Here is a 15,988-nt window from a genome sequence, read left to right as displayed (position 1 = left end):
GATATCATTTTAGTAGTACTTTAATGCGTCTGAATTGCTTATACAAACAGCTTGGAATCTGGAATCATATTGGAAACTGGGATGATCTCTTTCATGGATTTCCCCTATATTTCTCTCTATCTTTTAAAATATTTTATACACACATAACACATGTGTTAGTTATAAAGCATAACCATAGAATGGAAACCTATAAATCTACCACCCGGTCTGAAATGAACATGTCTCTAAGAACACTGCCTGTATCTATGGGCTTCTCCCCACCCACTCCCAGAGGGAAACAGGATCCTGAATTTTGTGTTATTAATCCTCTTGGTAAAAGAAAACAAAACAGAAATATTTCACCATGTAGTTCATTCTCTTGCTTTAAAAAACTTGCTATGTATTTTTTTGTTGTCCCTGCTTTTAAGAGCTTTATCAAAATGGTGTCAATTGTGTAGTTTTTTTCAGAACTTGCATTTTTTTTTTTTTAACTTAACATTGTATTTCCAAGACCCGCCCGTGTTGTATGTGGCTGTAGTTTACTCACTTTTGCTGTTGAATAATATTCCTTTCTGGGAATCACAACATATTGTATTACTGCTAATACTTGTCAATTGTCAGTTGGGCTGTTTCTCATATTTTCACTTGGTATATATTACATTTGGGGCTGTCTGAAACATTTAGCAGCATCATTTGAGATATAGCTGTTTTCAAGTGCACAGTTTTTAAGAAAACGAAAATAAGCCACCAGTTTCTGCTCCAAAAGAAGGGAAATTTATGCCACCTGGGGAAAATGGCATAACAACAAACAAGTGGGATGCACTGTCAGTGTGATTATGAAGCTAAGACTCCAGTGAATGTTTTACCACGTGATTTTATTTCCAAGGTGGAAAAAATAAGTTTGACTTCAGTATGTAGAATGTAATCATTGAAGAAGATAAAAATTGCCTTTTGTGTCTATGTGATCAAGTTAAAGCTGAAAGGCAACTTATATTTTGATTCTCTTTTTTCTAAAAATGAAGGTATATAATAATAATCATCTAACTTTTCCATCTAAAATAGCTTAATCTTATTTATTTCCCACTACTTTAGGAAAACACACACATTTTAAAAATTGACAAATGAAAAATCATTTTGGTAAAAAAAAATACCCAAATCACTACAATTTAAACAACTGAGCATTTGTCCTTTATTCTGTGTACCTTATGTCTTTAGGGACAAATGAATGGGAATTATTACTAATACTAAAAATATATTGTATAGTATTTAAAGAGTTTTTATTAGCATTAGTCTTTTAAAAGTCAGCTCTCAACTTGTCTAAATTTACAAGCATGTATTTCAGAATTCTAAACACCAAATACAATGAAAATATAAAATTGATTTTCCTTTACATTTAACTGCAGAATGAATCTGTAGGCATCAAGACCAACCTCATGCAGGGAACTCTCTGAAGGAATATTTAAAAATTAGTAGACTGAATTTTAATTATTCACATGTAGTGCCTGATTTTTAAATGATACGTGCTAAACTTGTTTCTTTGTAAAGATTCTAATACATTTCTTCCTCTGTTAATGTCCATAACATCTAAAACTGGAATCTTTTATTTAAAAGTTAAGCTGAATTTCATTCAGTTAAGCAAAACAATCCCATATGAAAAACTCTTGTAAGTAAAAAAAGATTTATTTCCCTTCTATACAACTGACATACTGAATTGAGCTAAAAATTTCCAAGGAGATCAATGATCTAGGGACTAAGTATGGGGGTCTGGGAAGGCTAGGTTTCCATTATGATAGCTTTTGACTTGTTTTCAGGTCTTAATTTTAAAAATGATTTACAAACGATGGGATACAAACAATGTAACTCGGAAATCTTTTACACGTAAAGAGTAAAAAACAAAAAAAGAAAAGAAAAGAAACCTACCTTTTCTTTAGAACAGATCCCTTCCTACCAGACAGCCTGGTTGTTCATGAGACAAACACTTCTACTCGATCTAGACATTCACGACTCTTTTATTAGCCATCTTCTTTTTATTTGTTGTTAACATCAATTAGCCTGAGTCTTGAAACCCGACCACATTAAGGGCAACACGTGGCCCACTCACTATTTTTTAAAGTCCACGTATTTCAAACTCCTTTCTCCAGCCATTGCTGGGCTGTTTCCCCCTTTAAGGACCTGGTCTCCGCAGCGTTTATTCGTTAGATGGCAGTTCTCGGGCAGTCTTGTTTTGGGGAAACCTCTCCTTGGGCACATTCAAGAAAACCACAGAGGAGACTTGGGGCTGGTGCTGATTTCTAGTCACTTACATAGCGAAGGAAGCAAGAGGGAGGGGCCCGGGAGGACCCGAGGCAGGTGCGGGTGGGTTTCCGCAGTGACCACACTGATCGCGCGTATGTGCGGCGTGTTCCAGGGTCTCGACCCCAGCCAGGAGACTGTGCCCGCCACGGCCGCGGACCCCTTCCTTCAGGGGCCCCTCGGACACGCCCCCTAGCCTCGGGGGCCCCCGCGGCCCGCACGGTGCACGCGCTTTGGCCGCTCCCAGCAGCCGCCCACGTGGTGGAGCCCGGAGCAGCGCGAGGAGCTTTTGGGGCGGGCCGCGGGTCTTCGAGGCCCGGCCAGTGCGACCCAGTCTAGCGGGCCCCCAGTCCGGGCCCCCACATTTCCTCTCCGGTTCGGAGGGAGGCGACACTCCGCGGGCCAGCCCTCCCCCGCGCCTGCTACGCCCCCTGGCGGCCGCCGCGGGGACGCGCCCTGGGCACGCGGGGCAGCCTGTCTGGGCCCCCCTTTCCCGGCTCCGGGCTCGCGGCGGGCGGCTGGCCGTCTCCCCTTGCACCCCCTAGCCGAGCCCCGCGGGCCGCGCCCTTCCCCCTCAGCTCCCCGTGAGCCTCGCAACTCCGGGCTCCCCAGTCGCGACACCGCGGCCGCCCTAGCCATGCGTGAAAGTGCCCACCTTGGGAGCCTGGGAGGGATCGCCTTTCTCTCAGGTGTGCCCCTCCCGCCACGTTCGGGCTTTCCAGAGCGCTGCGAAAAAATGCCGCATGCACGCACTTATTTATTTATTTTGCAACAGCTGCAAGAAACAATGAAGCTTTTCAAGAACCGGGGAAACGCGCTTTCCAGCCGCGCTGTTGTTGTTTTCAATGAACCTCTCGGGCCCCGCACTCCCCGCCCATCCCGCTCCCTCCCCGCCTCTCCACCCCTCCTCGGCTGGCCCCACCACCCGCCCGGACCGGCGCCGGGGGCATTGTTTTTGGAGTCCTGCGGGAGGGGAGGGCGCGTGCAGGGTGGCCGGCGCAGTGCGGGTGGGGGCGAGAGCGTGTGGGCGCGCGCGCGCGTCTCCGGGCGCGCGCGGGCGGGGGGACGGGGGCGGCGGGGCGGTGCCTTGCCGCCTCGTACCCCACGCCCCGGCTCCGCTCCGCACGTCCCTGGGATCCCGGGCTCCAGCTCTTGGCGCGCGCCGGCCTGGGCCGGGCCCTGGGCGCGCCGCGGCTGCGGCGGCGGCGGCGGCGGCGGCGGCTCCGGGAGGTGCGCGCGCGCGCGTCCGTGTGCGCGGGCCCGAGCGCGCGCGCGCTAGCCCCCAGTGTGTGGCGGCGGCGGCGGCGGCGGCGGCAGCGGCGCGGCGAGGCTGAGGCTCTTGTTTACCAGCATTAACTCCGCTGAGCGGAAAAAAAAAAAAAAAAAAAAGGGGAAAAAAAACCCGAGGAGGAGCGAGCGCACCGGGCGAACTCGACAGAGGCGGGCGAGCGAGAGGGACGCCGCCAGCGAGCCTGCCTGCGGCGCGCGGTGCCCGGCGCGTGCAGACCCTCGGCCCCGCTCCCCGGGCCCTTCGCGCCCCTCCCGCCCGCGCGGGGGGCAGCTCCACGGCGCGCCGCGCGCCTCGGCTTTGACCTTCAGCGAGCCGGAGCCCCCGCGCGCGGAGCCGGCGGCGCGGCGGGCGGGGGCCGGCGCGGGGCGGGCGGCGGGAGTGCAGAGCGCGGCGCGGCCGGCCCGCCGCTTTGTGTGCGTCCTGGATTTGGGCAGGAGCTCGCGGCGGCGGCGCCAGGAGCTCGGAGGACCTGCAGGAGGGGGAGCCTCTCATTCATTTTGACTCCGCATCTCGGCCCGGCCGGCCTCGCCCGCACCCGGGACTTCGCGGCCGGCTTGCGAACTGCGTCGCGCCCTCCCGCCGCCGCGGCTCGGGGCCCGCACCGCCTCCCCCGGGGGCCGCGATCGGGTGTGCGCCGCGCGGCCCGGACGGATTTGGGCTTTGCCCCCCTCCCGTTGCAGCCCCCCCCCACCCCCCCCCGCCTGCTTCGCTGGGTTTGAAAATGGAGGCCGACGACGCCGACAGCCCGCCCCGGCGCGCCCCGGGTTCCCGACTCGGCCGAGCCCTGGGCCGCGGCTGCCGACGCTGAGGGGCCGCCCGCGCCGCCCGCCCCGTCCGCGCCGCCTCGGGAGGACTGTTTGCTTCGCCCTTGTGTTCGGAGGGGGAGCGAAGACTGACTTGGAGACTTTGGCTTTTCCTCCCCCCCCCACGCCGCCCGCCCGCCCGCCCCTTTTATTTTTGAGAAAGGGGAATTTCGTCCCAAATCAAAGGAATGAAGTCTGGCTCCGGAGGAGGGTCCCTGACCTCGCTGTGGGGGCTCCTGTGTGTCTCCGCCGCGCTCTCGCTCTGGCCGACGAGTGGAGAGAGTGAGTATGTGCCCGCCGCCCGCGGCCACTGCGGGAACTTTTCCTCCGAGGGGCTGCGCCCTGTTTGCGAAACCCGAGTGGCCCCCGTCGCAGCTGTCGGGCCCGCGGGCGCAGGAGCGGCGGGGCGGGGCGGGCCGCGCAGGGGCTCGGCCGCGGGCTCGGGGGTGGCAGGCCCGCGGGCCCCGGCTCCGCGCGGTGCCCCCGAGGGAAGGGCCTCGCGGGCTGGCGTGCTCGCTGTCCCGAGAGCCGTGCCCCGCGCGCGGGCCGCGTGTCTCCGTGGCGCTCCCTTCCTAGCCAGGCGCTGGGACTCTTTCCGGGAAGTTCGCGCCCCGTGGGGCCACGCCGCCCGCACCTCGTCCCTGTCGGGGCGCGCGGGGCTGGTCCGCACCCCGCGCTGGCGCCCGCACCGCGCGCAGACCGCGGGGACAGCTCGTGCGGCCGCGCGGAGCCCTCGCTGTGGGGCAGACGCTGCGTCTGTTGGCGGGGAGCCCAGCCGCCTGTGGGGTACAAGTTGCCCTCGATGAGGAGGTGCCGGGCGGAGCGGCCCCGCAGCCCCAGGACACGTTTCCAAACATCCCGGTGCGGCCTCCTGTCACCCAACGCGCTTTGCCCCTCCGGCTCGTTGGGTTCCTGGCCGTTCGCGTCATTTTCACCCGATCCGCCGCAGGTTCCTTGTCCCACGCTTCCCGGGGCTGCCCAGTGCGGCTCTGGGGTGCGGGAGCGAGCCCGCCTGCACCCCCATTCCTCCATGCAGCTCCTGGAAAAGTGCGAAGTCGGGGGCCCGACACCGGCCACTCTTCTGGGGGAGCGCGTCTGGACCCCAGTTCCGAGGGTTCCGGGACCTCCTCCCAGGGTCTGCCCGGCCCGTGGACGCTCTCCTCCCCCTGGCGGGACTGGGGAGGGGGTGGTCGGGCAGCATCCGAGTGTGCGGGAGTGGGTTTGTGGTCGCAGCCGACGTGCATGTACACACACGTGCTTGCCACGCGGGGGTGTCGCCGCCGCCACACGGCCGCGTGGGGACACCTAGACGCCGCGCCCTGGCCAGAGGTGCCCTGCGCCGCGGTGGACGGATGGCGGCGGCGCGTGGGGAGGGGCGCGTGTTGTTTTGCGAGCGCGCAGCGCTGGCCTGGGCTTCGTGGCCGCAGTTGTCTCGCGCTGCCCCCTCCCCCGGCCCCGCACTTCCTTTGTACATAGTTAATAAGCAGTGTCGCTGCACACTCGCTATCGCTGGCAATCTGATAGCTTTTGTTTTGGTCGTGTCGGGTAGGGGTAGGGAAGCACCGCGAGGGAGGAGGGAGGGAGAAGTGGGGGCCCCCTGGGGTGTGGGGGGAGGGCAGGAGGGGGTTCTCTGCTTCTCAAAAAATTAAAGTGTGGCTTACTGGTGCATGCGCGACGGCAGGGTAACTTGATCACGATTAAAGTTTAAATGCAGTCCCTGGACTGCGGGCTGGGGCCGGTGAGGGCGTGCTGGTGAGTAATGGTTGCGAGGCTATGCAGGTAGTGCCAATTGGGAAAATCACGACTGAGCCGTGAAGAATGAGGGGGAGAATCCGGAGGCAGCGGGGGCCGTTCGGAAAGGCCGTGTGAACAAACCCTTCTTAACCGCTTGGTAAGAGCTGAGTCCACGATGGAGTCCGAGCAGATTTTTTATAGGATTAGCGTGTTTACTGCGTGGAGTCAGACGCAGACTGAGGCCGGACCGTCCCCAAATCTGAGCTCTTCTGCTCTTTGTTTTCTAAACTTTCAGCTCCACGGATTGGGCGAAAGGCTTTCGGGCTCCCTTCTAAGCCTCACAGACAGAGTTTGGGGGGACAGAAGAGGGTTTGTAGCCTTTGAAAGCTAAATATAGTTTGGAAGACGCAGCGGTGTTAATCCATTTTTAGAGTGGCGTTGCTATTGAACTGTACTGTCTCTCGTTTTATTCTTTAATGTTAGTATGTTATGAAATTCTCAGCAACAGTGATGGCCTCCGATAGAGGAGGCCGGCATTTTAAAATAGGATGTCTTGTTTGGAGCGTTCTTCTTGAAAAATATCCTTTGTGAAAGGCGTTTCATTCTTGAGAAAACAGGAGGGTTAGGGGTATTTTAACGTACGTTTCTAATCCCATGTAGCCCACGCTTTACTCAAAGATGCCTTGGAAATTGTTGGTTCCCAGAAACCTGATGGGAGGCCAGAAGGCACCCCCAATCCTGATTATGGTCTGTTGGAGTTCTCACTCAGGACCTGCCCCTCCCTACAGCTCTGAAGTTTTGAGGATGAAACGATAGGCTTAGCGTGAACCTGCGTTGAGTTTTTATCCCAAAGGTGCTAAACACTTACCTCTGAGAGAAGTAACGGCCACATCTTATCAGAGCCTGACATTCTTTTGGCTGGCTAGTCCAGTAACCAGGATTGGGGTGGTGGTTGTTCCCCATATTTAGGGATTCGTGTTTCCTCTCCGAGTGTGACCGCAGTAGGGTGATTTTTAAAACTCTTTAACTTAGAAAAGTTAGAAGTTTCGAAGCAGATGAAGTCATACAGACATGGCTGTTTCGTATCAGTACAACATGAACAGAGCGTCTAAATAAGGGAGTTTGGAAGTTATAGCCAAATAATCTGTTGGCTTTTTTTTAATCAATGGGCACTTCACACATGTTGTGGCCATCTCATTAAAAGGATCCAGTCATCTTTCTGCCCCAGGCACGTGTTTGTCCTTATTGTCAGAAAAATGGATGTGTGGAAGATCGGTCTTGAAAGGAGTTGATGTTTTTTATTCCCCGAAAAAAGAACCCAGAATAAGAAGTTTGGAAACAACCTAAGCAGCAAATTATTGTGAAGACGTTCTAAAGGGAAACAGCAAGTAAATGGTATTTTTCCAGAGGGATCACGTGTGGGACAGCATTTGAGGTTTAAAGGGTTATATGTTTGATTGGTCCAACCTTAAGAAATATGCAAAGATTGACTGGAAGAAGCTGCAAAACATTATGCCAAGCGAAAGAAGTCAGTCACAAAAAAATCCCATATTGTATGAATCCATTTCTGTGAACTCCAGAATAAGCAAACCCAGAGAGAAAGTAGATTAGTAGTTGTAGAGATTGGGGGAAGCGGGAATGGGGACTGACGGGCAATGGGTACAAGGTTTCTTTTGGGGGTGATGCAAATGTTCTAAAATTAGATTGTGGTGATGGTTGCAAAACTCCATACTAAAAACCATTGCATTGTACACTTTAAATTAGTGACTTATACGGTATGTGAATTATATCCTAATAAACCTGTTTTTTTTTTTTAAATAAAACAGAAATATACCAAGGTTGAAAAGAATGCATTCTGTTACTTTGACCATGGAAGTTAGATTAAAATTATTAAGTAAATTTGTCTAGCAGGTTGGTGTCTGTCTGTCTTTTATTGATGGAGTTTTTCAGATATGTGAACTATAGCAATACAGCAAACTCATAATTGAAGTTTATGAGTGATAGTGAAAAAATTTAGTGGCTGTATAAAATCACATGCATTTTAAATATTTTGTGGCCATTAAAGGGATTTGGTCAGAGGAGAAATAGAAAGGAAAAAAGAACCTTGGTTATACATAGGTCAGTTAGGATTGAGGGGTTGGATTAAAAAAACACAAATGCTAGCGAAAGTCAGATTTGTGACAGTAAAATCCTTAACTGAATCTGAAACAATTTTGGTATTTTCAAGATTAGAGTTTAGGAGCTGAGTCTGGATGGCTTTTTGAATTTCCAGTTTCTTCCATATGTTTTCCAAAAAAGAAGTAATGTAGTGTTTTAAGACGGAAAAGAATTTCCACTCTTTTTTTTTTTTTTTTTTTGATGTTCCATATTAACCACCCTGGTTGTAAAGACTGAGAATGAACTGTTCATTTTAATGTAGTGGGTTTTTTTTCCCCTTTGTTGCTCTTTTTATTTCTTATATAGCTTTGGAATCTGAGCAGGAAAAAGAATCTTTGTAGGCTACAGTAGCTATTTCAGGCATAATTAAAAAAAAATAAATTTCTTAAGGAACAAAAGATGTTATAACAAAGGCATTTTTTGTTTTTAAACTGTTATGCCTTTATCCAAATTTACTTTGGCCTTTTAATAGGAAAAGACCTAGAGAATAATTGTTGTTTACATTTGTGTTGGGCCTTTGTCTAAGGCTTCGTTTACTAATAACAATGTTTCCTGTCCGTATTGTTGCAAGGTCAGGGCAATAATGAAAATCAACTGTATCATTTTCACTTGTTGCCTTCGAGTTTTGCCAAGAGGATCCCATAGGGATGGTAGCTTCCTTTTCAATCTGGCTTCATTTGTTTTGTAAGAATTTGCTGGGAAGGAGCAACTGAATCCTGCCAGCACTTATTGGGCACCTGCTGTATGAAAGCTGGACCCTATGTTAGGTCATGCCTGAGCCTACAGAAGAAAGAAGACTTTGCTTTTGCCGTTGGGGCATTTTGTATACTCCCATGTGAAACTTCAGATCTTGCTTGAAAATTCAGACCTTTTTCAGACTCCGCATAGGATACATAGTTTTCCAGTAGATGGGCAAACAACATTTTAAAGGCCCTTTAAAAACATTGCTGTAGACTTAAGACAATGAAGTAAACCAGTCTTGTTGTACAAGCCTGTCCTGTACCCTTTTTTTTTTTTGCCTTCTTGATACTTTTGCAGTTCCTGCTGCAGTGTCACTGTGGGCCATGGCATGTACCCATTGTCATTGGCTGCCCTGCCTTCTTTATAACGTTGGGTATGACAGTTGTGATTTAAAATGTGCCGTGTTGTTACCTTTTGCCAGAACTCTAGGAGTTACAGGTGGGTGTACATGCGTATTGTGTGACATGTTTTGAGTTGCAAGGATGATGATGCTTATTTCAAAACTTTTCTGCATTTACACATCGCTTAGTTAGCTTTCTGGAAATCATTAGGAAAACTTTTATAATTTTGAGACTTTGTATCATTTAAAATAACTTGTTGCTTTTAAAAGCAGTGCAGCAGGGGAGAGAATGAGATTGAGAAGGCAGTTCGATCTTGAAAAATTTCTTAATTATAAAATGTACAAGGCATGTTTCTCACCGGGTTGTGATTTTTCTTCGATTTGTTTTCAAAATGTATTTAAAAATCAACCCTAGTTCGTAGAAGAGGCGTTTGTGCCCATGGCCAACTTGCTTTGAACTGCTTTTCTTAGCCAATTTATGACAGGTGCAGAGTCTGAGAGATGCAGTCCTTTCAATTGTACTAAATATATAATAATTGCACGCATGCTTGGGATATAGTTTCTTGATTTCTCTGTCTGAGATGTTCTGAAGGAAAATTCTGAGCACTTTAAAGACAACAAAGGGAGTAATGAATGAAACACTCTGACCCTTCCTTGAAAATGGTGTTTGGCCTCAGATTATCAAGAGGAAGTTTTCTGGTTGTTTGTAAGGATAGGATTTGACTTAAACTAGGAAAAGTGGGGGACATAGCAGTCCCAATGTTTGTGCACATTGAGACCTGTCCACATTTAAGGAGCATAACTGGTTTTCAGTATTTGGAAAGATAAAAACTTTGAAATTTGTGCACCCCCACCCCCGCCCCCAGGATCTGTAAAAGAACTGATTTGTTCAGAAGAAAGGGCATGTGTTTGGTGTAAAACGGTTAGTAAACAAGTTAGGGTGTTATCTCAATAGACACAGATTCCCTCAGCACGATGAACTTTGTTTCTTTTGTTAAATTGCTTTGGTCTTATTTGACTCAAAATATTAACAATTTATTTGATTTTTGAGACTTGTGAACTTTTTGAAGACTAAATTGTTTGCTGTTTTTAAAATTGTCCGTTTTGCTCATGTTGTAAAGTCCCAGATAGGAGTTTTAAATAATTTCCTACTTTTTCACTTGTGCCAGTTTCATTTATGGCTTAGGAAAGGGATTAATTTTTAAATCTCAAGGAAATACTGATATTTCTTTACTTGAACTGAGAACTAGTTTTTTCCTCCTCCTCTCTCAGTAAATAAATACACGTTGAGCACTTATCTGACTCAGTTCTTTAAGTTTAAAAATTAGTTCTGATCCCATAAAGAATCTTACATAAGTTTTTAAATCTATGAGTCAAAGCATAGAAATTACTTGCTCTGTTTATTTAAAACACAAAAGAAACAAATGAATAAGCTAGGCTTCCATTTTTCTTTCTTCTTCCTGCCCCGGACTACAAGAATTTTTAAACTTATAGAGGCTGCTCTTCAGATTTTACTGGAACACAACAGAAAGTAGTTTCTTTTATGACGAGGCATGAGTGCCTACGATGGTAATAACTTTTACATTTATTGTGGCTCTGATTTTGGAGTGGGAAAAGTAAGTAGGGCTGCAGGCACTGCCTTTGTTCTCCTATTTATCTTCTCCCTGGTTAGTGCTGATGATGGTTTCCTTTGTAAGTTGTTGGGGTGTGTCCATGGAGCTGAGTGACTTTGTCTGACAGACGATGGCTGATGGTCCTGAAGCCCACACTTTCTTATTTGAAGTAGTTTGGTGTCTAGCCGCTTAGATGAAATGTGTATGTCTGTGACAGTATCATCAGATACTGCAGAGATAGCTGTGCCTGCCCGAAATGGCTCACACTGGAATAGTCTGGAAGTCTTTTTTTTTTTTTTTAAGCACTTATATTTTAAGAACTTCAGAAATTATTCCATCCCTAGTCCAGAAAGTTCTTGGGGGGGGGGGTGTTGTTGAAACTTCATTCTTCTATGTCCTCCCCCTTTAAATGCCTTAGCAAAGCAGGTGTCTACTTCAGTAATAGTTATATAATGAGAATGCCTTTTGTTCAAAATTGTGTGTGTTTCCATTCATGATTGTTCCTGCTTTGTATACTTTCGTGTGGCTGCTTTCTTTTTAACCTGGCACTAGCTTTCTTTATGCTAGCTTTGGGATTATTTGTCAGTCTGATAATTCAGGGGTGTGCAGACTGCTTTTTAAATTACTCTTGACATGGGGGAACAAATCTATTTTGACAGTCTTAAAGCATAAATATTTTATAGAGCAGAGCTTTTAAATTTTCCCGAGATACTGTGGATGCTTTCTGTGGGCCCGTCCTCATGCTATACAGGCATACTGCATGTCGTTTTAGTGTGTTTCACAGATGTTGCCTTTTTTGTTTGTTTTTTACACGAATTGAAGGCAAGACCCTCCACCAGCTAAAAGATTATCTCTGAGGTCTGCCTGTAGTCAGTGGTTTGTCTCATAAAATTGATTATTGGAAATGCCGGTCCAATAAGCAAATGAGACAGTACCAAGTTGAGTTAGGCAAATTTTAGTGAGTAGCATTTTAAGGAACAGAAGTCTGATGGTAGTTACAGAGAGATGAGTTTATATATAACAGTTTTTCCGTTTTCCCCGAATTTGAAGTATCTGAGTAACTTTGAATAATCTTCTGGAAAAAAGTAGGAAGCCTAAGAAAAAACCCAGGTGAGAAGTCTGGTCTACCTGGCTGTATCAACTGCAGTCCGTTTTTTTTTAAGTCATGAGCTATTAATTAGATTGTAAAATCCTCTTCAGGTGTGTTCAGATTCATCCGTGTCCTCCCGGATTTTTCATCCCCACCTAATTTTCCTGGGTCTCAGAGTAGTGGGATTTTACCCAAGCTCACAGACTCAGGAATTGAAAAAGAAGCACAGATTGTCATGAAAACAAATGAACAAAGAGACCAGCCACAGAGGAAGATCTTCTGTTCAGCTTTCCTTGGTTCTGTTGTCTGATTTCGGTGGATAATGAGTTCATGGCATATGTTAGGGCACAACATGGTATAGTTTATAGGAAGTCCCATTTACAGGAAATGTGTGGTCTGGCAATATAGTTGGGATTTTCTTTCTAACATGTACCTCAATAAGACTTGCAACCCGTGTTGGATCAGGGTGGAATTTCTAGTTAAATTTCATTTCTTCAACCCATCCTTTTCTAGGGAGACTGACTAATTAATGTCTCCTTTCTCCATCACTGAGTCACTTGCCCTGATTTGCCCCTTGTTCATGGCTACACCCTCGTCCAGTTCAGACCTGCATGGATTCTGTGAGGAGATGTTCGCTTGGCCTCTGAGCCGGCCATTCTGACTCCGGTGCCATCTCCCTGGTCTGATAGATTTGCCAGGCCCCGTTCTCAGCATGTGCCTTTTGTGGTCCCGGATCCTGGATCCTGGTCCAAGCGCCAAGTCCCCTCCTATTGGGCTGTCATGCGCCCTTGCTGAGACTCTGCTGTGGGGATCCCATGTGATTTCCCAGCACTCCCCAGTACCTGCTCTGGAGCTGTGTGGGAAGTAAGCCACCCCATTCCTGACTCCATTGTTCTGCTCCTGCTGTGTGCATGACCTGGAATGTTCTTCCTCTTGACTGCTCTGCCACCCCCAGACTGAACAGTGGAAAGTGCTGCCCTTCAGCCCAGCAAGGTCAAACCTGGTTCTCGTTTCCCCTTCACCACCCATTAGTTCTTTGGCCCTGAAGAAGTTCTTTAACTTTCCTGAGTCTCACCAGAAATGCAGAGAATGAAAGGGATTTAGGGAGAATTTTCTCTTATTAAACAGCAACAACAAAACCATTTTCTAATCTATTCAGAAAACTAATTTTTTTGAGGGGGGCAAATGTAATTTTTTTCAAGTTTAAAAATCTCTAGGTTTCAGATAGATCTGTAAAATAGGGACCTGACGATAACTGTCTAAAACCAGGACACTTTCTTACCAAAGCCAGTGAATTCCTTGTCCCCAAATGCCTTTCTGTGGTTTTAATGGATCCGAGATGCCCTCCTTTCATTTCTAACTCAGATGCTTTCTCCTTCATGAAGCTTTTCTAGATTACCATGAAGTTTTCCTAAATTACCACGTCTGTAAACCCGACTTCCCCTTACTCCTTTTGGGTTCGTAACCACGACTGTGCTGGGTAACAGTGATTTGTTTTACCTTGTACCTTAGCTGTCATTTTATGAGGCTTTAGAAACCTGCGGAGGCAAAGATTGTGGTTTGAATCTCAGCCCGAGTAGCTAAGATCTCAGGCAAATTATTGACTCTTCCTGTGCCTCGGTTTCCTCATCTGTGAAATTATAATTTGAATAGAACGTTTGTCATACAGTTATTCATAAAAATGAAGTGAATTAATCCATACGTCAAGTGTTTAGAACAGAGGCCACGCAGACCAAATTTGGCTTGCTACCGCTCCTATGGACATGGCATCCTAGAAAAGAGACGTTCTTTGCATAGTGCCAGAAATATAGGACACACTTGATACTTGACTGCCCTTGTCATTTAAATGTGACAGCCTGGCACATAGTAGGTGCTCCCTACATGTTTGTTCTGTAAGAAAACTTCCTTTTGTTAAGGTGCTTTAACAGGATTGCATTTTGCAGTTGTGTGATTTTACATTTCTTCAGGCAACAGTGGCCCGCTCCTGAAGTTCACCTTCCATTTCGGAGATCTGTTTATTATGCTTTCTCCCTTAATCCTTTCCTTTGTCAGTTTCTGCCAGAGCCTGAGAAGCGTCCAGCGTACACTTTGCCCACCTCACTAACGCGGAGGCGCCATCTAGTGGCCAGAAAGGAAATTCAGCCTTTGGGGTGCCCGAGTTCACGGCGCCCCAAGATTGGAAGGCAGTGATCTCCCCACCCCAACTCTCCTAGGTTTTGCTTTCTTGGTAACCCATTGCAGGAAAATGTGGTAGCTGCAGCCGTCTGTAATAACCGTTGGAAAATGGTTTGCTTTGAAAGTTGCTGTCCTATGTCAGCTAGCGTGAGACGGTCTTTCAAAATGATGTAAACAATTCCGGCAGAGTTACTATTGCTTGTGTGCCTTTTACAATTCAGGATTCCAGGTGCCTTTACGGGACTTTAATAAATGAAAAGTTCTGAACTGTTTCTTTTGAGATGAGAGTTTTTTTTTTTTTTTTTTAAAAGAACACTACTGATTTCATTTTGAAAAGTAAACCAAGGTATTTACTTCCCATTGCTCTATTTAAGTATGTGGTAATACTTTAATTATCATTCTTTTATGTGTCCCCTTGGGCAATTAGATGTAGTTAAGATGTTCACCAGCCAGAAATCCTAGTAGAGAATAATAACACACACTTCCATTACTGGTTTTGCGTCTCCCGTTGGCTGTATTGTTTCGTTTTCTTGTATTTGGTTTCATACTTTTTTGATATTTTCAGAAGCCACTTTCTTTGTGGAGACTACACTTACCATACAGGTGGTTATTCAGTTTTACATTTTGAAAGATTTTGACTCGTTTCCCCTTGGTTGCCTCTTATTATTTTTAATTTGGAAGTCATGTGTTTGGCTCTCCAGGAGAGGGATGCAACCCGCCATTATCTGAGACGCTTTGAACACGTCCTCTGGCTGTTTGTGCACCAGGCTGTACTCACTCAAGTCTCTTTGCCGTGGAAGCCCCTCTGTTTGGAACAGCTATAGGACCAATTGGCCCTCTGGCAAACTCTTTTAAGAATTAGCTGCAGTTTCACCCTCTCCCGTGGCCTGGCCTCTGCATGAAGGATGGTCCCAAAGCACTCTCTTTATATCTCTTTTAGTGGTCACCCCCATACTGTTCTCCCCCACTGGTCAAAGAAGGGAATGGTATACCATGTCCTCTTCGAATTCCCCGGATACGGCCCAGTACCTGGCCCACAGGAAGACCTTAAGAAATAGAAGACTTCTTAAAGGGATAAACTCTCTGTCCCCTCACCATCCATTCACTCTGAAACCTTCTTTACAACAAATTTATTTTCATCTTGTCATGAGAGCACTGCCAGCCAAAACATTTTGTCACAGTAGTTACTACTGCACAAAACGTGCAAGCAATAAAATAATCTTTTAAATCATCGTTTCGTTGGGCTTTTTGTGCGCATTGAGGTGAATAACAATCTGAGAACTCCGGGAAAGGTCACTTGGGAGTTTGTGAGTCCTCTGTCAAGGTCGCCTCAACCCTGTGGAGGGAGGTCTTGTTCCGTGAGTTCCCTCCAGAGAGGATAGAATGAATCATTTGTCAACACCAGTTTGTGTGGTCATGGGCTTGAAACCATCTGGGTGCCTGAAGGCAGGTGGGCAGTGAAGATGTGTCCTCGTGTGTCCTGATGCCAGAGGACCAGGGCGGAGCGTCCTCCGAAGCTGCTCACTGCTTGCTCTCTTCCTTGGGCCTGGGTCATGTCTCATGGCCTTTCCAACCTTCAGATCCCCAGACAGAAGGTCGAGAGGGATGAAGTTCCTAGGAGGGGCTGGTTGCACCCGCCGCAGCGCTGTAAACAGCGTTTGCTTCCATGTCTTGCACTGTTTTCTCGGTGCATCCAGGAAACGTTTGCCTGGGATCCTGGCAGGGATGGTAGCCAATCTCCAAGGCCCCTCATCACTTCGTGCCCCCTCTTTT

General features: G+C 47.6%; 1 protein-coding gene across 1 annotated transcript in view; it reads left to right on the top strand.

Annotated features, from left to right (window-relative positions):
- The first annotated feature begins 4,451 nt into the window (after positions 1-4,451).
- IGF1R (insulin like growth factor 1 receptor) overlaps positions 4,452-15,988 on the top strand; it is a 253,534-nt gene continuing 241,997 nt past the window's right edge. Inside the window, exon 1 of the mRNA XM_033099996.1 lies at positions 4,452-4,647. Within this exon, the coding sequence (XP_032955887.1) occupies positions 4,554-4,647 (94 nt within the window). The 5' untranslated portion in view covers positions 4,452-4,553. The remainder of the gene's footprint in view (positions 4,648-15,988) is intronic.

Source organism: Rhinolophus ferrumequinum, chromosome 28 (genome assembly GCF_004115265.2).
Source record: "Rhinolophus ferrumequinum isolate MPI-CBG mRhiFer1 chromosome 28, mRhiFer1_v1.p, whole genome shotgun sequence".
NCBI lineage: Eukaryota > Metazoa > Chordata > Mammalia > Chiroptera > Rhinolophidae > Rhinolophus > Rhinolophus ferrumequinum.
The sequence above is the reverse complement of the archived record's forward strand: the minus strand, read 5'-3'. Positions and strand labels throughout refer to the sequence as shown.